General features: G+C 42.5%; 1 protein-coding gene across 1 annotated transcript; it reads right to left on the minus strand.

Annotated features, from left to right (window-relative positions):
* CD180 (CD180 molecule) lies at positions 1-14,587 on the minus strand. The gene is made up of 3 exons (XM_086362031.1): positions 14,322-14,587; positions 5,949-6,115; positions 1-1,773 (listed from the first exon to the last, which is right to left on the minus strand). Exons 1-3 carry the CDS (start codon positions 14,409-14,411, stop codon positions 45-47), a joined length of 1,986 nt encoding a protein of 661 aa, XP_086218157.1. The 5' UTR covers positions 14,412-14,587; the 3' UTR covers positions 1-44.
* Positions 14,588-20,780: the final 6,193 nt, after the last annotated feature.

Genomic DNA, 20,780 nt, shown 5'->3' on the forward strand with positions numbered 1-20,780 from the left:
TTTTGCTAAGCATATTTATTTTCCCTCTCCAGAAACCTTCAGCACTAAATGTGCTGGTATTTCCACCTAAGAATAAATTTAACTGAAAAAATGAGCAGAAGGATGAGCAAGAATACAAATACTACAATAAAGAAAATGCCCACGCCCGTAATCCCACAGTGCAGTTTGACGTCGGACAGTTTCACTCCCCTTAAAGATGGGGGATTTGCACACATAGTCTCCTCCGAGTCCTCAAGTTTATGTAGATTTTCTTTGTACCATGTTATGAAATGAATATTTGAGCAAGTGCAGTCCAGGGGATTGTGACTTAAATTGATGATGCTCTGCTGAGACAAGGCAGGGAGGAGATGAGGTGGGATGATGCGAATGTTATTGGAGGCCATATTGAGGTAGAGCCCCTTAAGATGGCTAAGAGCGTCCATGCTGTCTCCTGTCAGGCTGTTGTGGCTCAAGTCTAAGTGGTTCACATTCCTAAGGCCGTGGAATGCTTGCTGGTCTATGGAGAGGAGATTACAGGAGGATAAAATCAGAATCTCCAAGCTGCCTACCATCTGAAGTAGGTTGGTCTTTGAGATGCTCCCATCTTGAAAGGAATTCCCTTGTAAATTCAGATGCCGGAGATCCCGCAGGCCTGCTAGGAGGTGCTGATTGCTGGTATCAAGGAGGCAGTGAGAGAGATTCAGAACCCGCAGGAGATGGAGGTTTTGAAAAGGGCTGTGTGGAGCCTTAACACTTAGGTGGGTAAATGCCAAATCCAGGAGTTCTAGCTGAGGGCATTCTTTGAACGCCTGATCCTCGAGACCAAGGGGCTCATTGTAGCTCAGGTTTAAGTATTGCAGATGGCGCAGGTTTTTGAGTTGCAGATTGCAACAGTCAGAAGCCTCAATATCACTGTGGCTTAAATCAAGTTTCTGAAGATTTTCTAGTTTTTCTAAACATCTAGTGCCGAGGTCAAGTTTCCTCATGTTGCCTTTGATATAAAGGTCCCTAAGGGACGGGAAACTGGCAGCACTGATTTGACACAATTGATCAAAACTATTTGCATTGAGAACTAATTTCTTGAGAGAGTTCATACCCTCAATCCCAGAAGGCAATCCATTCAAGTGAGCTGCTGTCAGATCCAACTCCTGGACTCGAGTGAAGCACCGAAATGTGGACGATGATAAGTCAGAGAAACGGTGCTTTTGTAAGTTGATGCTCTCAACAGACATGTCACAAAGTCCCTCAAATGTGGCTGAAGTGAGATATTGGTCATCAGTGTCCTCAAATGTCCCCAGCCAAAGAGACTGAAGAGTAGAGTTCTGTAGACCTTTAAATATAATAAATAAGTTGAGAGACCCTCCAAATTTCAAACTTTGAAAGATCTTTGAATTGAAAGCCCCGGGTTCAATGCCTTTAATGTCATTGCCGTTGAAGTTAAGGCTTAGGTTGGTGGCCTGTTCCAGAGAATTGGTGTCTTTTCTAGAGATGTAGTGTATAGCATTATTCTGAAAATCCAGGACTTTCAGATTCTGTGTTGGGAAGTTTTCTGGGAGATTAATGGAGGAAATATGGTTGCTTCCAAGATGCAAACTTTCCAAATTTTCCAGGTTGTGCACTGGGATAAACTCGAGATTGGATATTCCTGTTTGGGTTAAGAAAAGATGCTTCAGGAACTTGGGCCCGGTAAGTGATGTTTCTGCCATGAATATCAGGGGATTTCCAGTTAACACAATGGTGTTCAGTTGATGATGGCTTTGAAAAGTGTCTTCATGTACCCAGTTAATCTGGCACCTTAAAAAGATAAGAGTGTTTAAGAAGAATTAATTAAGGAAAAGAGAAAAATTCTATTTTAAGTTGAATTCTCAGAGATTTGTGTTTGGAACAATTAGTAGTTTGTAGACAAAATCAAACTATTATTTACTGTTACAAGTAATATAAAATATGTCATAAAATACATAATGTATAACATGATATATAAAATATGTTATCTATGCCATCCTGGGCAAGTCACAACTTTTCTCAACCTCTGTTTTTTCTTCTATAAAGTATAGCAAACAATGATTGCTTTGTAGAATGGTTGTGATTCAAATGATGAAAATGGAACTCGAGGTTCAGAGAAAACTCATCCTGATATTATACCTCAAAATACTGCACTATACACCCACACACAGACACACACAGAGCTCCCCTGGAGGTCAGTAAGTGAATGGTTTAGAGATGCAGTGTCAAAAGGAAGCTTGAAACCATAGGACCAAATTCTGGAGCTAGCTGTGTCGTATCTGTCAATATCTGCTGATCCTTGGTGGCCTAGAGTCCAGATTTTAATGAGCCGCACAGCCCAGTGGCAGGAGACAAAGCTTTGGGCTAAGAATAGGAGGTCTTTTCAAAAACCTGAAGACTACCAAGACCCTCAAGGGATCCTTTCAGTGGGTGAACTTAAAAAAGAAAACTCACCGAGGGAGACTTTGAGGATCTATGTTTATCTTTACCTTGCTTCTGGGTAGAAAAACAGGAAGAACAACAAGAAAAGCATCCTCTGAGATTCTCTAACCACCACCAGCTTCCACCTATGAAAACTCTAGCCTGAGTTTGCACTGTCTCTGTGGACTTCCCCACAGAAACCCAAATGGATGATTTAGCTTAAAACAGTTCCAAAATGGTAGTGATTTCAGGTAACGAGCAGGTGAAAAGATTTACATAAAAACCATTCCACTTTACATAAAAGTAAAGGGAATAATACAGTGAATTTCCATATATATGTATCACACAGTTCTCATCATTTTGCCGTAGTCATTTCTTCTTCTATACCTACTTCTCTCTCTTAAATTAAGTCAAATCCTAGGTGTCTATACATATTTCAGTATGCATTTCAAAAAAATAAAAGGCTTATTTTCTTTAGGCATGATGCCATCGTCACACATACCAATATTAATAGTTCATTGGTATTATCTAGTTCAAGGAAACATTTTAAAGAAAGATTTATACAAAGTTCTAAGCATGTGTATATCTGAAATTAAAAAAAAAAAAAAAAAAAAAACTAAGGAGGCCCTAGAATGGCTAAAATAAAGCATAAATAATTAAAAAAAAAAAAAAAATTCTCAAAATAAAAATTAACTAAACACATAAGGAAAACACACTAGCCAAAGTCAGCCAAAAAAAAAAGCTCTACAGAATCAGATTTAAAAAGGCAGCAGATGCCAGAGTTATCAGATATATCTGATAAAGTATACATATATATGTGTGTGTGTGTATGCAATATATGTATAAGATGTATAAAGAATAGATAGCACATTCAAAAGCAGAGACATTACTTTGCCAACAAAGGTTCGTCTAGTCAAGGCTATGGTTTTTCCTGTGGTCATGTATGGATGTGAGAGTTGGACTGTGAAGAAGGCTGAGCACCGAAGAATTGATGCTTTTGAACTGTGGTGTTGGAGAAGACTCTTGAGAGTCCCTTGGACTGCAAGGAGATCCAAGCAGTCCATTGTGAAGGAGATCAGCCCTGGGATTTCTTTGGAAGGAATGATGCTAAAGCTGAAACTCCAGTACTTTGGCCACCTCATGCGAAGAGTTGACTCATTGGAAAAGACTCTGATGCTGGGAGGAATTGGGGGCAAGAGGAGAAGGGGATGACAGAGGATGAGATGGCTGGGTGGCATCACTGACTCAATGGACGTGAGTCTGAGTGAACTCCGGGAGTTGGTGATGGACAGGGAGGCCTGGCGTGCTGCAATTCATGGGGTCGCAAAGAGTCGAACACGACTGAGCGACTGATCTGATCTGTTAAAGAATAGATGATAAAGCTTATATGTATTATCATATCATTATAAATACACTATGTCAAACATGCTTGATATGCTTAAAGGAAATAGTAAGAACCAAAAGTACGATAAATGAAAAAATATTAAAACTGACCTCCTATATTTGTAAAATAAAAAGTAAATGATATTAAAATGAGAAAAGTTAATAATTGAAATTAGAAAACCAATGGATAGCTTATACAAGAGATTAAACACAGCTAAAGAGGATATTAATGGACTAGAAGTAGCCAAAATTAAAAAAAAAATGAGTTAGAAAACAATAAAGAGATACTAAGATATATAAAAGACAGTTAAGATGATGCAATATAAGTCTAATCAGAGATCCAAAGATGATACAAGGGTGAGTGGGAGCAAACCAGAGTTCAAATGGATAGTGGCTAGAATATTTTAAAACTGATGAAAGACACCAAACTCAGATTCAAGGAGCCTGACAATCTACACAACACGTCACTGTGATATTGTAGAATTCCAAGGACAAAGAGAAGCTATTGAGAATATCCAGAGAAGAAAAGACAGATATTCAACATATGAACAATGACTGGACAGATAGATGACCTCCCAGCAGCAACAATGGGAGCCTGGAATGATAATCTTGAAGGGCTGAGAACAAAACTACGGTCAGCCTAGACAGTTGCCAGAGAGCGATGACATAGGCCAGAAAACGTTATCTTGCAAGAATCAGAGTGAAATAAAAATATTTTCAGAAAATAAAGAACTGAGGAAGTTGACTGATAACAGACAGTAACCAAAGAAGTGAAATGTCTAAAAAGGAAAAGAATTCCAGAGAGGAAGCTCTGAAAAGCAAGACAGAAGAATGAGCAAAGGGCAAAGAAAGCAAACTGGTAAAGCTAAGGAAACAGCAACTGTGTAAGGTCATGAAAACAGTGCCTCATTTGTAGCCAGGTACAGGGTGGGGAGGGGAGCAGAGGGAGGAGGACCTTAGAAAGTATGAGGTCCCATTTTTATCACTTTTTGAAAATAGCAGAAGAGGAAACTGAGAGTCGTCTAGTTATGAAAGCTATCCTGGCCTAATACTTCTTAAAAAGTCAAACTCTTCTCATGTGAGAATGAGAAATATTAAAAGAGAAAGTAAATTCTGGACTGGGAGTCAGGAGAGCAAAAGTCCCAGTTTCCTTCCTGTGTGAATTTAAGCAGGCTCGCAAAATCTCCTTGAGCCTCTGTTTTCCCATCTAACGCGGGTGGAATGGCAGCATTTACCATGCCTGCCGCCCAGTAGCGGTCATGCGGATGTGACTGTATAGTCTTATGGATGTGAAAGGACTTTCCTGGTGGATCAGTGGTAAAGAATCCACCTGCAGTGCAAAAGAGTCAGGAGACACGGGTTCGATCCCTGGGTGGGGAAGATCCCCTGGAGGAGGAAATGGCAACCCACTCCAGTATTCTTGCCTGGGAAGTTCCTCGGACAGAGGAGCCTGGTGGGCTACAGTCCATGGGGTCACAAAAGAGTTGGACATAACTTAGTGACTGAACAGCAGCAAAGGATGTGAATATGCTCCTGCTCTGCAGAAGCTTCAGTTGAAGGACCAAGGTAGAAGAAATGGAACTTGGGCAAGAGTAGCAGGCTCCATCCACATACGGAGCCCTCCCCCAACTTACACACATACACACACACCCCAGCTGCATTTCTCTCTTGCTCTATCCCTTTATTTTCTTCTGGCACTTCTGCCCGCTGGCTCAGAAGCCCTGGGTCAGCATTTAGAATCTTCATCCTGCCTCTAAAACCAATTTTCATGAAAAAAGTTAGTAGACGGTATATATATCTCCTCTAACTTTTTTCTTAACATGTCACACCCATTCATAATCAACTCTCCTAAAATATAGTCTGATGTGACATCTGATTTAGTACAAGATTATTTTCAGTTGTGGTATTGATATTCCTTCGACCTTCTTAAACAGCACTGCAGACACAATCTATTTTGAGAATAAGCCACTTTCCTCCCCACTGATTGGTGCTTATTTAAATTATATTTCACCTGTGTAAAAATATTTCATGGGAAGGGGTAAACACGCAGAATAAGCAGGTTGTCCTGCTCCCCAAAGGAAGGTCCTGGAAACAGTTTGAATGCATATTGTGTTTTGACCTAAGTAAAACATCAAGCAAACACAAAAAACTCAGATACAAACCTGGTCAAATCCAAAAAGATAAGATTTATGAGCCTGCTGAAGGTTGTATTTTGAATTGTAGGCAAGAAGTTGAAGCTGAATTCCAGAACTTCTGTTGTGTTTGGTAGAGTGTCAGGAATTTCTCTGAGACCTAAATTTTCACAGTTGTATGTCCTGTTGCCTTCTTTCTGAGAAGAGAACAGTGTGAGCCAATATCAGGCAGTGTATTTACTGGCTTTCTAGTAAAACAACAGGTTTTATCCTTTGGGCAGAGGTCTCACTTCTAGGAATCTTCACCAAATAAAATACTTGGAAAAGCACAAAATGACTATGCATAACATTATTCATTGTGGTATTTTTTACAATAGCAAAAGGTTGGCAAGAACCAGATTATCTATCCATATAGGCCAGTTGAAATATGTACATTCACAAAACGGAACCCTGTGTAGCTAAAAAAGGACTAAGTACAATCTTCATATATAATCATAATGGAGTGATATGCAGGTTAATTGTAAAGTGAAAAAATCAAGATGTAGACATCTGTTAGTATATGGTGCATATAATACGTAGTATACCGTGTGATACCTAGGGAAAGTACGTGTGCATTTTCTTATGTTTACAAAAAGAAACGGGGGAGGTGAACCCTAAACTGGCTATATTTAAGGGAAGGGAAGGAAGCATATTGACGTGTGGTGATAAAAACAAGCCTTTTCTAAACGTAATTTTATAGTTTTGATTTTGGGTGCATAAAAATGTCTTTTTTTTCCTTCATTTTGAAACAAATACATCAACTCTAGTGTCAACAAAAGAAGACAACCAGATATTGCACACTTTGTGATGTGATGCAGCTTGAAGTACGGAGCTTCCCAGGTGGCACTAGTGGGAAAGAATCCACCTGCAAATGCAGGAGACATAAGAGATGTGGGTTCCTGGGTGATCTTCCTGGGTGGGGAAGATCTCCTGGAAAAGGAAATGGCAACCCACTGCAGTATTCTTGCCTGGAGAATCCCTGGACTGAGGAGCCTGGCAGGCTACAGTCTATGGAGCTGAAATGACACGATTGAGTGAGTAATACTTTCTTCACTTCCGGCACTCCTTTAGATTCTGATTCAAATAAGTCATTTGGGAAAACATTGTCAGGGAATTTCAAATGAGGACAGGACATTATAGAATATTAAAGAACTGCGAATTTTGTTAATGATAATGACCTTGTAATTATGTAGGAGAGATGTTCTTATTTTGAGTTACTTTTTGAAGGTTTTAGAGGCAAAATGACATGATGGTGGAGATTTGCTTTGAAATACTTTGGCAAAAAAGGAGAGAGTGGATGGAGGAAATTAGTAGCCAAAATGTTGGTGGTTGCTGAAGGTGGAGCGAGCCTATTCACAAGGTTCCCTATAACTAACCATTTTTGTATATATTTAGAAATTTTCTTAATGTTTTAAAAAGAAAAGAACTAGCAGCATGGCACAGACCTTAGGTCATAAGGTCTTATAATCTTGAAGTATGACTCAGTTTAGGCTCCCTGAACTGCAGGCTGCTGATACCAGACCCAGCATAGGGCACAGCTCTGCACGTAAATTCAGAGGACTTCCTCATGCTGGGTCCCACATGCTAATGTGAGAGTCAGGTGTTCTCACATCTGCTGCTTACTGCTTGCTAGATGTGCTGACTCAAGTTACAGATCTTGGACTAAGCAGGTAAAAATGTGAAGGGGTTCTTTAGAGGCCCTTAGAATTATGGGCTCATAAATTTATTTGGCTGATGCCTTAGGATAAAGGGTGGTGGGACAGGTCTGAAAGTCTGGTGGGGTATATATTGCATGGGGAGGCTCCAGGGAAAGAAAGAAATGCTTCTCCATGAGAAGTACAACTTGGAGACACAAAGAAGATAGACATTCCAGGACCACGGGCCATCTCTCAGCTCATCTCAGGCTCCATGTGATTTCCTCACACCTTTCAGGCACTACTTTCTCCAGGCCACGTGGTGTCCTCACCAGAGGCCCCACTGAGACTGCCCCAGAGAGGGAATGGCCTGCCCCACTGAAATCTGCATCAGCAGCTTTCCTCATGCTTAGTTGCAAACGAGTCTGCTTAACTGCACACAGAAGATGGGACACATCTGCCTTTACCCTGAAGTGCTTTGATTTAGAGGTGTCGCCATTTTAATTGCTTTTTGCCTTACTCACTCTCCGACTTCTGCTTAGCCAGGCCCCTTTTTTAAAGCAAAACTGAGAATGCTCATTTACAGGAAATCACTGGTTTTCTTCTACATGAAAGTGTTAGTCACTCAGTTGTGTCCGACTCTTTGTGACCCCATGGACTGTAGCCAACCAGGCTCCTCTGTCCATGGAATTTTTGAGGCAAGAATACTGGAGTGGGTTGCCATACCTTTCTCCAGGGGATCTTTCTGACCCAGGGGTCAAACCCCGGTCTCCTGCATTGCAGGCAGATTCTTTACCGTCTGAGCTACCAAAGAAGTCCAGTTTTCTTCTATGTTGTGACAATGTTACAAAGTCACCAATGAAAATGCCATATTTATAATCCCTTGTCATCCGTAATTGTTTCATAGACCAAAAGTCCTTCAGGCACTGCCACAAATCCACAGAATGCCCTTGAAATGCACACTTGGCCTTTCAAATATATTTGACTAACTGGTGAGGGAAAACACACGCTGTGAGATCCCTCTTGGTCCCCATGAAGAGAGAAGACCCAGGGAGAAGATGTATGTACACCTTCTGAGGTTCAGATTGGCTTTGAGGAGACCCATTTTTCTTTTCTGATCTCTGGCATCACTGACGTCGTAAATACATGGAGAAATGGGGCCTTCCCTCAGTTGGTCTTGCTCTGTTCTGGCCCTGCAGTAAAAGGCTCGGCATTGGCAATTCCCTCCTTTTCCAGAATATATGCATTTCTGTGACAACTAAATTACTCCTCTTGAATGCTTCACTAAGCACTTCACTGCGTTAATGTGATCCCAAAAGTTGAAAGGGATATAAGCTCTCCTGAACCACTGACCTAGCAAATGGAAAGGAATAGCTCAGTTTCAACCCAGTGAAAACCCGAGAGCCAGGGCACAACCCTTCCCAGGAGGACTGAGAAGCTCACTGGGAGCCTGGGTTGTAACATTCAATAATCTCTAGTTAGGTAAACTGCAATGAATTATCTGCCCTTGATTCCTAAGGAATGAGGCAAATGATAAGAACTCATAAGAAAATTTGAAAACCAAGCGCATTTCAGAGACTATTCTGGGTTCCTCACCATGGCTTTTACATCACATTTCTGTTCAATCATTGTCTCTCATTTCCACATCTCTTCTGTCTCCTTTAATCTGAGCAGATTCTTCAGCCTTTCATGATCTCTACTGACACTGATTAATTTTTTAAAGAATTCTGGCTAGTAGTTTGCAGAATGTTCCTTCTCTGTGGTTTGTTTCCTCATGATTTGATTCAGGTTATACACTTTTTGTAAAACTGTATCAGTGAGATTGTGTCTTTCTCGCTGACAGTTTTCACAGCGAAACTTCCTCACAGTGAGCTCCCATAGCATAGCACAGGATTCCTGGGCAGCAGACTGATACTAGAAAGGAACCTGAAAGGGTGGGGTGTAGAAGAGAAATCCTGTGTCCCAGCTATGTGGTCACTGCCCCTGTGCTCAGGGCTGGGTCACCTGTGAGGACCACATGTTCAGTTGCTTTTCTAGGCAGATACCCACCACTGCTTTTGCAGCCCCTTTGGTTTCTTTGAGCCCCACGTGACCACTTCCTATAAACCCAGACTTTGTTGCTAGACCTCAGTCCCGGGTCAGTTTCTCACTCTTCTGCTTTGGCCATTCCACTGCAGTCTGGACCCTTCTGGATGTGAACTTACGCAGGGCTGAGGCAAAGCCCCATGGTATTCAGGACAACTGACCCATGCCCACCTCTATTCCAGTCACGGGCATTTGCACTGGGACCCACGCCCATCCCTTTGTCTCCAGCTCCACCTCAGAGTGGTGCCATTACACAGAGTGGTGCCATTACACAGAGCGGGGCGCCCAAGTGCTCCATCTGTGTCTGCAATCCCTTTTCCCTCCAGGTACTCATTTGCATTTTTTCAATCATGATCTTATTTTGCTTCTTCCTGCTGTATCTCTGACTCCCTCCCACCCCACAGTATTTCTCTCCTCACAAGTGCTGAGATCATTTCTGACTTCAGATTCTCTGAGTTTCACACACGCACTGATTCCCCTGTGTTTGGCTGCCTCCTCTGCACTTGGCACCTGCAGCAGCAGCCAGCTCCCCCAGACATGGGGAATCTGGGACACTGAACTCCAACCTTCCCTTGCTTATCACTTCTCTCTATCCAGAGACAGCAATTTGACTGAGTCAAATCCCAGAGTAACAGTTACTCTCTGCAAATAAACACTCTGAAGAGGTCACATCCCTAAAATTCTATTGTCAATCTGACTCCAGGCAAAGGGCACTCAGATTAAAAGAAGTTCACTTTCTGTTTGTCTTGAGGCAGACTGCCTGGGTTCACATCCCAGCTCTCAACTACCAAGCTGTGTTCTCTGAGCCTCCTGTTTTGCTCAGCTATGGATTGAGGACAATAACCTCTCTTGGTAGACCAGCTCTGAGGATTAACGAGGTAATATACATCAAGCGCCCACAAGAAAAGTCAGCATTTCCCTGGATCATTGAAACATCATTGTCATTGTCTAGAGTTATGGGAAGCCCCTGTATCATGAACTTGGAGTTCTCTTAAAACAGAGCTTTACTAAGCACTTTCCCCCATACCTGGACATGAAGGATTGTCTCCTACTGTGGGTTTGAGGGGACTGAATAGTCATCTGGGAAATCAACCCTGAATGTTCATTGGAAGGACTGATTCTAGAGCTCCAATACTTTGGCCACCTGATTCCAAGAGCTGACTCATTGGAAAAGACCCTGATGCTGGGAAAGATTGAGGGCAGGAGGAGAAGGGGACGACAGAGGATGAGATGGTTTGGATGGCATCACTGACTCAATGGATATGAGTTTGAGAAAACTCTGGGAGATGGTGAAGGACAGGAAGCCTGGTGTGCTACAGTACATGGTGTCGCAAAAAGTTGGATATGACTTAGTGACTGTACAGTGACAAATAGTCATCTGAAAGGAGCAGGCATCCCTATATTCACCAGCAATGATTCAAGAACACATCTAAAATATCACCTGAATCCAAATCACAGAAGGCTGAATTCCAGCTACGGTTTGCGTATTTACCAACCTTCAAAAGCTTGGTCATAGATCTCATTTTATTGCGATACACACACATCCATACATACATTCCATTTAAACATGGAAGATTCTGTGTGGAGTATTTATTGGCATTCGTTATAATATTTTGAGAATATTTCAGAATTTTTCAAGGTTTGACATTTTTTTCAAACAAAAAGTTTTATTTAAAAATTCATCTTTAATTCATTTAAAAATTCTCTTTTACATCACATGCAAAAGAAATAATAATAAATAATTCCAGATGGACTGTAAATTTACATGTGAAACTTAGAAATACATACAAAATGATAAAACATCCAAAAGAAGATATAGGATAATATTGTCACTGCTTTGGGCTGGCAAAAATTTCTTAAACAAAATAGACATTTCACTTAAAATAAATAAAAGAAAAATGATAAATCAAGCTATGTTAAAATTAAGGACTTCTGTTTTTAAAAAAATACTTAGAATGAAAAGGCAAGCCACAGAGTAGGAGAAGATATTTGCAATCTGATAAAGAAACTGTATCCAGAATACATAAAGAACCACTACCAAAAAAAAAAAAAAAAAAAACCAACCAAAAACCCGTGAACAGTCTAAGAAAAAATGGGCCAAAGACTGGAAAAGGCACTTACACGCACACACACACACACACACAAATACACAAATATACTCAATTTAATTATCAGGAAAATAATTATCAGGGGCACAGTGAAATGCCCCTACTCATCCATCAGAATAGCTAATGTTCTTAAACAAACAATAGCAAATGTTAGTGAGGCATTGGGGCAACCAGAACGCATATCCACTGCTGGTGAGAATAAATGGATACCAACACATTGAAAACTGGCAATATTTACCAAATATATGTGTACCCTATGATGAAATACATCTACTCCCTGACATATACCTAATAAGTATTTGTTCATTTATTTACTGAAGACCTAGATAAGAATGTGGAGCTTCCAAAGAATCTGCCTGCCAATGCAGGAAATGCAGATGATGGGTTCTATCCCTGGGTTGGGAAGATCCCCTGGAGGAGGGCGTGGCAACCCACTCCAATATGCTTGCCTGGATAATCCCATGGACAGAGGAGCCTGGTGGGCTACAGTCCATGGGGTCACAAGAAAGTCAGACATGACCCAGCAAACAACAGTAACGCAACAGAATACCAGTGATGGAAACGAGCCCATGGTGGCTGAACATCGTCGATAGATCTCATATGCTTGATACCGAGCAAAATCAGCCAGGTACAGACCAGGTACTCTGATCTCATGTATACAAAACTCAAAAAAGAGGCAAAATCCCTTTTTGGTGATAGAAGTGAGACTACTGGAGGGTCTGAGGGGCTGGTGATCTGGAGGAGACACGAGAGGGCTTCTTAGGTGCTGAGAAGGTTCTGCTTTTTGTTCTGCAGGCTGCTCACAAGGATGTGTCCTCTTGGTGAAAACTCATTGAGCTCTGCCCTTAGGGGTGGTAGACTCTTCTGTATGTAAATTTTACTTCAGTAAAAAGTTTACTGAACTCAAAACAGAACTAAACCCTTGTTTTCAGGACAGGGCCTGAGAAGAAGGCTGTCAATAAGCCAAGGAAAGGGGCCTTGGCAACCTTGCTGACACCTTGATCTTGGAGCTAGCCTGCAGAGTTGTACCCAAGCAGGTTCCTGTTGTTGGGGCCATCTGGTCTCTGGTGCACTATTGTGGCAGATGGAACAATTTCTCCTGGGCACTGTACTTCCTTTTGGTCTGAGTGTGCATCCTGATTCCATCCCAATATCAGATCAACAATGCTTCCCAGGTGGCTCGGGGTAAAGAATCCACCTGCTGATGCAGGAGACATAGGTTTGACCCCTGGGTCAGGAATATCCCCTGGAGAAGGAAATGGCAACCCACTCCAGTATTCTTTCCTGGAAAATTCCATGGACAGAGGAGGCTGGCAGCCCATGGGGTTGTAAAGAGTTGGACATGACTTACCTTCTGATCATACACACACCAGACTAACAAGGTCCTATTGCTTTCTGCTCCTAGGCCTTCTTAAAGTCCTGGCTTCTGTTCTTGCTCTTGGCTGGCAGGTCCTTGCCCCACTTTCCCTGATTCTCCTGACCCTGGGTCTTAAGCTCTGCCTTTCTCCACTGAGCTAGTCCTGCCTCTTTTTTGGTCATTCAGCTCCAAACTAGGAAAGCAGCCCACTCAGCCACCGAGACTGACGGTCCTTCCTGTCCACAGCCCTTGTCTGACAGGCCATGTGGGGCTGGATACCTGATGGGATCAGAGGTAAAAGGAGGAAGATGGTAAGAAAATGATCCCTTTTTCTTTCTCTATCTCATCACCCTGCCCAAGAACTTCCTTTGCGTGCGTGATTGCTAAGTTGCTTCCAGTCATGCCCGACTCCTGCAAACCCATGGACTGTAGCCTGCAGGCTGCTCTGTCCATGGGCTTCTCCAGGCAAGAATACTGGAGTGGGTTGCCATGCCCTCCTCCAGGGGATCTTCCCAACCCAAGAATCAAACCCACATCTCTTATGTCTCCTGAATTGGCAGACGGGTTCTCTGTCATTGAGCCACTTGGGAAGCCCCAAGAACTTCCCACAGGTCGATAAACATTGCTGTGGTCCAAACAGAAGGTACAATTTGGCCCTGCTCTCAAATGTTACTCCTATGGGTTAGTGAAACAGGTGGAGGGTCTGACTCGAGGAGAAAGCCAGGTTCATTCAGAGTGATCTTTCTCTTCTCTAAAGCCTGACACAGGTGGTCTTCACTTACCTCCATCCTGAATGCCAGGAAACTGAAGGACTCTTTGGGGAAGTGGCCCTGTGGTGGGAGGTTGGACAAACAGCCCCTTTATGCTAGGAAGCAGGTTTGGAGCTCTGCTCTTTGCACTGGGAACCTGTTGACATTTTTATGACCCAACTGGGATTATTTGGGGGAAATTGTGTGCAGAGGAGAACAACTCTCACCTCTTCCTACTCGGAATCGGTGAGTGCACCTCCCCAGCGGAGCTCTTTGGCTCCTTTTTCACAGCAAAGAAAAAGTTCTACACACCGCATTGCCCTTTTAAAGACAGTGGATATTGGAATGCCAAAGCTCAGATACAACTGCATGCTGAATCTCAACATTTCCAGAAAGTTGAATCTGGACAAAGACAAATAAGTTGGACTCACCTCAGTGCACTTCGGATCTGAGGAGGGGATGGCTTTACAGCCGGCAGAAATCAGCACAGCCAACAGGAAGCAGCTGACACAGGGAGCCATTCTCAGGACCGAGGCCACCCAGCCTGGTGTGGTTAGCTAGAGTCTGGAGCTGAGAAATTGAATCAAGCTATGACAATCTTGGTAATCTGGCAGCCAGAGAGGTGCTCAGAGGGTAATCTGGGAATAAGAAATGCTCTTGACTGCTCAGCATTTGGTAGCTTTGCACTGCAAAAAAGGGGAAGTCCCTTTTGCATAGGACTCATTCTTGCCAAAAATAGCTGAGCACCCAACCTCAGAATGGCCCAGGGCACTTCTGGCAAACAGGAACCAGTTGTGCAGTGCCCTTGCTCTGGCCACATGGACACTCGGGGCAATGGTTCCTAGTGACCCTCGGCAAGCTTCCAGTCCCTCTCCATGAAAGAAGCTTGTGGGAGCAGGAGGCTGTCCTCATGGAGGACGCCACCTTGTTAGTTAGCCTGGGTGAGTGACCAGGAAAGGGACTGGGGTGCACTGGAAGGGCAGAGCACTCTGTGGGCATGGATGGAAGTTGCCCTCCAGGGGCACCTGCTGGAGCTGGGAACTAGGGCAAGAGGGAGCAGGGTCATCCCAGAAAGAGGGTGGAGCTGCTGCCTCAGCCTCCTCCATGGTCCCCACATCTAGTCTCGGTATAGGAGGAAGACAAATCCATCCCATGATCTAGTGATTCAGGTTTGCTGAAGCAGCTACCGTGAAATCCCTTTCCAAGGTGACCCAGGGAAGTAAAGGTCACTGCCATATACAGAGCAGTCCGGCTCAGAGAGAGCAGAGTTAAGGATGTCAGCCTTGGCTCTATTTCTTCTTAGAAATAGCCTTGAAATAGGATTGCAGCTACCCTCATTATGAGGCAAGATACAATAGTGATTAAAGAAAGTTCATTCATTCCTCACTGGGCTGAATTCAGCTGCCTCAAACACTGTCTGTTTTCAGTCCTTCGGCATATAAGAGACACTTGGCATTACTGTCCTCCCATTCCATTTCCAAGAGCCAATTCTTAGCATTGGAGTTCACAACACCTTGAGGTACCACCATTACTGCGTTACCACCACTAATATGATAATTATAGTAGCTACCGCTTATTGAACACATATTATGTGTCAGACGCTAAGCAGGTTTTCTTTTGTGTATATCTCCTCATCACATATTCTATCAAAGAGGTGCTATTTTCCCCATTTAATAGATGTAGAAACTGATACTTAGAGGAATAAATGACCTCTCCAAGGCCACATGAGCTTCCCTGATGGCTCAATGGGAAAAGAATCTGCCTGCAGGAGACATAGGAGACGCAGGTTCAATCCCTGGTTGGGGGGATCCCTTAGGAAAGGAAATGGCAACCCATTCCAATATTCTTGACTGGGAAATTCCATGGACAGAGGCACCTGGCAGGCTATAGTCCATGGGGCCACAAGAGTCAGACAAGACTGAGTGACTACACACACACACACACACACACACACGCAAATTGACAGAGGTGGATCTTTCAGATCTAGACAGCTCATTGCAGAGACCGTGCTGTTACTCTGCATAGTTTAAGAAAAAATTCTCTCTCCTGAAAAAGCTGAAATGTGGACAGGTTAAGGAAAGTTCTTCATCCAGAGATTTCAGAGCAGATGTGAATAAAAAGCAAGGGAGGGAGGGTTGGAGACACTACGTACTTGGCTCTGTGCCAGCACTATTACAAATAATTAGACTTTTCTGCCCACCTGTAAAATGTCATCTTCATCAACAGAAGCACCTTCAAAGATGCTTTTGGCAAAATGCCATCCATCCAAGCAAACCCAGAATGATGACAAGCACCTTGCTTTAAAGAAGACATGCATCTAGTGTCATGAAGAGTCTTAGACTGAAAGAAAGTCTACTTCAAAGTCTCAGATCCATCGTTCATCAATGGAGCAAAGCTGGGCAAGTCGTTTAACTTTTCTGAATCTATTTCCCATCTGAATAATAGAACAAGAATTCCAATTCCTGTTCTGCCAATATCACAGGGTAATTATGAGGATCAAATGGGATCATTTACGTGAAAATGCTTTCTTAACCTCAAAGTTCTACATAAATGTGAAGAATGTGAGGCAAAAACTCCTCTGAGTAACCAATTCCAACATCCTGTAAATATCACTCTCAGGAAATTGTCTCCTGCCCCAGAGACATTATTATACTTGCCTTCTTAAAGAAAGGTTTGATGGCTCAGTTAAGACCCTACGATTTTGTCATTTTCTGAGGCCATGCTATTTGCATATGATTTGCATGTGTTTGCATAATGGATTCTAAAGACTCTCTGCAAGTGTATAAAAGAAAATAAATGAATACGAGTGACCTTCTGCCACAGCATTCAAATCAAATATTCAGGGCACAATACCCTGAAATATGAAATAGATTAAAATTTAAACTATTGCAAACAGATAGGAAGATAGGTTTTAGAGCTTGGAGGCAAGAATGAAACCCTTATTTGGTCCCAAGTTGTAAAGAACCACATACTCTTACAGGTCACCCTATCCAAATGATTTTCAGGCCTGAATTTTCTCCTCCACACCCCTTACCACACCCCTTTCTGTGGACAAAACATACACACTACAGTATCTTCCTGTATTTTCTGAAGTTTCTCTGGTGACAGAAAGCTTACTATCCCCCAACAAATTGTTTTGGCATATTTTGACTTCTTAAAGGATTTTATCTTATACTGACCTACTAAAATCATTCCTCTTATCTTCTCATAATTGACCTTGTTTCCTCAGGCTGGGAAAACAAGTTCAAGCCCTTTTACTACTTGTCTGTCCTTCAAGTATTTGAATATAGTCATTATGTCCCTGAACTGTCCCCTTTCTAGGTTAAAAATATCATTCCTTCAACTGTATCACAAGTTCATGCATTACAGTCCCTAACCATCTGTCTATATGAATATTTTCCAAATCTCCCAAGAAAGGCACTAACTTGAATTCTGGTCCTAGCTTTGCCATTAACTAGTTATGCATTTGGGAAAGTCTGTCTTAATTTCCTTATCAGTAAAATGATGGGGCTGGACTATTTACAAGGCATTTCTCCATCTGAAAAATCCTATCATTCTATTTCCAAACAAAGATTTTATTTTACTTATTTAACAGCCATTGGCTTGAGCCAATAAAACAGAGCTGCTACTGCTAAGTCACTTCAGTCATGTCCGACTCTGTGCGACCCCAGAGACGGCAGCCCACCAGGCCCCGCCATCCCTGGGATTCTCCAGGCAAGAATACTGGAGTGGGTGGCCATTTCCTTCTCCAAGGCATGAAAGTGAAAAGTCAAAGTGAAGTTGTTCAGTCGTGTCCAGCTCTTAGTGACCTCATGAACTGCAGCCTACCAGGCTCCTCCATCCATGGGATTTTCCAGGCAAGAGTACTGGAGTGGGGTGCCATTGCCTTCTCCAAAACAGAGCTACACTGGCTTTTTGTTGACAATTGCTCTTTCTTTACTAATGTAGGTAGGTGGTCTTAACCCTTCTGAGAAAATATAAAAAATAGAGAGGTTTGGCTGGAGCTATGCCCATCATGACTGCTGCAAACTCAATTTATTCACAATGCCTTTGAGGGATGGACTGCCATCACCTGTTATAAGGACCAGTTCTTGCAGAGATATGGAGAGCGATATGAGAAGATGAAAAAAGGCACAGGTAACGCACTTATTTCTACACATTGGTACCCATGTCAGTGGAGAAACAATAGATCTTTGGACTGTAGAAATTTTCATAAAATTCAAGTACCCTTATATTACATATTTACATGTAAACCCCAAGCCATTCTTTGTTGTTATTGTATTGTGTCTTGTTTTCCACCTGATTTCCGTGAAGTTCATCCCTTGGGTCAGCTGTCACCCTATGGGTGACTCCCCACTTTTATGTCTGGGAGGCCCGTGTACTCACCTTTGTGTATTTCAAGGCAATTGTAGTCTGGGAAGCCATGTGGAGTTCTTATATACCTTGTCTGGCTCTTTCTACCCTTTCTTAGCAATGACTAGGGCTAATTGCTTTTTTTCAAGGGTGTGCAAACCAAAATGTGCTTTTGTGATTCAATTTTAGCAAAGAACTAGATGTTTAATCTGTTTCAGCTTATGGGTCCCAGTTGGTATTAAACTGTATTTTTTTCCCCTTCTTGTACATTTAGTTTTTGTTCTGCTTTTTGGGGCACGCCTGCTTTCCCCTCTGTCTCCAGATGGTTAAATCTACCTGCATATAAAATTCTCCTTTAACTTGACTATGTAAATGCATTTTATGGTCAGTTTTACTCCTTGTCATTATATTTCTCCGTATTTATTTGTGTTACCAAGTTCTTATGACACACGGTTCAGAGTCGTAATGGTTGTAAGTTGCCCGCCTTGTCTCTGAGAGTGTGAACAGAGCCCGCAAGCCTGTGAGTCGTGCTGCCTGGCTGCTACCTTTGCAGCTGATGGCTCTTGGGAAGCCCCCAGACTAGACAGAACAGGCAGTGTTCGTGGGCCTCCTCCACCTGGAGAGGCGACATGGCTCCTCTTACGTCCTGCTTGACTGCAAGCTCAGTTGTGTCAGAGGCTTCAATATGCCAGCCTTGATCCTGCTGCTCCAGGCTCTTTCTCTGCCATGTAAACTGATGTTACCATTGCCACCACCATGAAAGCAGGCATAGCGTCTTCCCATGGCATTGCCAAGTCCCCTCCATCACTAAAAACACTCCAAGACTTTTCACGTCTCAGAGCCCAAGGCTTCTTGGCTTTGCACTCAGGGAAAGGGGGTGTTCTTCTGCCCCACAATTTCTATCTCCCAGAGATGATCAATATTGGAAATACCTACTCCTGTGGGTCGTTATAACAATTAAAAATCTCTCTGATTTGGTACATTTCTCTAAAACTAGATTTCACTATTCTGTGGTCACCCAGTTATGCACAAGTGGTTCTGGAAATATGTGTAACATAATAGAATATTTGTTCAGCTTTAACTTCTAATTAACAGTGAGTGCCATTTACTAACTTCTCTTTCACCTGGTGTATTTTATAAAGGTGAGGATTTTAAATGCATCTTTATGGCTTTTCTCTTAAGCTTTAAATGAATATGATATTAATAGGCAGTGAAATGTGGGGACTAGAGCACAGGTCTGGGAATTGGAATTCTCAGATAAACACTCTGAAATAAAAGTGATCATAATAGTGGTCCATTAACATCAAAAAATTTAAAGCTAAAAATAAACTTCAAAATAACTTAATCCAACCATGCCATTTTCTTTTTCTTTTAAGAATGTAAAAGAAAACATGAATCTAGCATTCTCAAGAGTTGAGATTATTCATATTATTATTAAGTCATTGACTTTTAGGCCTTCTGGAGCATTTTCCACGTCCTGTCCCTTGAGATGCTTTTTACTGTGAGTGTAGTATTAGTTTAAGTTCCCACAGCCCTTTAGAGTGAAGCATGGGAGGAAAGGAGTTTGTAAAACAGCAAGAGATAGGCCACAATTTCTGTAAATTCGCGCTATGGCCTCCTTTCTTCATCATGGCGGTCCTCAGCGTGTCCTGGCAGCCTGACAGGAAGCATTTGTTGGGGGTGAGATGACCGTGGTCAGAGGGGAGCATGTTCATTCCTCTGCTCCATGTGTGGCACTGACTTCCTCATGTGAGCACAGGATCTGTAGCACGTAGGAGTGTGTGCAGCACAGAGGAGTTCAACAGCCTTTTTCATCCTCAGACACCGCTACTGATGTGGACAAGCCATTGCCCTCCCAGAGTCTCAGCTTCTGTAGAAGAGAAATACTGTCTGCCCTGCTTCTCTCTCAAGGATGCCTGTGAAAGAAAGGTAACCCATAAAGGACTATAAAGGATTACTTATTATTTCTGATATAAAGCTTATGCATGGTCCCTTGCCCTCATGAAAGTCTGTGTTTTTAAGAAGCACCTCCGCAGAAGGCAAAGTAAAGCTAGGAACAAAAACTAGCAAGACTACAGTCATCTCAAAACTCTGTGAGTCACTGGTTCCAAGACCCCAAGGGAAAGCAACATCCGCAGATGCTCAAGTCTCACATAAAATGGTGTCAGATTTGTATAGAACCTATGACATCTTCCTATATACTTTAAATCATCTCTAGATTAATTATAATGCCTGTCAGTTCAGTTCAGTGGCTCAGTCATGTCTGACTCTTCACAACCCCATGGACTGCAGCATGCCAGTCCTCCCTGTCCTTCACTATGTTCTAGAATTTACTCAAACTCATGTCCATTGAGTCAATGATGCCATTCCACTCCTCTCATCCTCTGTCATCCCCTTCTCCTCCTACCCTCAATCTTACCCAGCATCAGGGTCTTTTCCAATGAGTTGGCTCTTCACATCAGGTGGCCAAAGTGTTGAAGTTTTAACTTCAGCATCAGTTCTAACAATGAACATTCGGGGTTGATTTCCTTTAGTAT

This window comes from Bos grunniens, chromosome 20, assembly GCF_055505025.1.
Source record: "Bos grunniens cultivar Pamir isolate PY7600 chromosome 20, Bosgru_T2T1.0, whole genome shotgun sequence".
Classification (NCBI taxonomy): Eukaryota; Metazoa; Chordata; class Mammalia; order Artiodactyla; family Bovidae; genus Bos; species Bos grunniens.

Bases quoted from the DNA above. Each gene is read 5' to 3' on its own strand.
- CD180 (XM_086362031.1), bottom strand. From the start codon at position 14,411: ATGGCTCCCTGTGTCAGCTGCTTCCTGTTGGCTGTGCTGATTTCTGCC. The intron at 6,116-14,321 runs GTGAGTCCAACT...TTCTCTTCTCAG, and splicing joins CAGATCCGAAGTGCACTGAG to AAAGAAGGCAACAGGACATA. The intron at 1,774-5,948 runs GTTTGTATCTGA...TATCTTTTTAAG, and splicing joins ATCTTTTTGGATTTGACCAG to GTGCCAGATTAACTGGGTAC.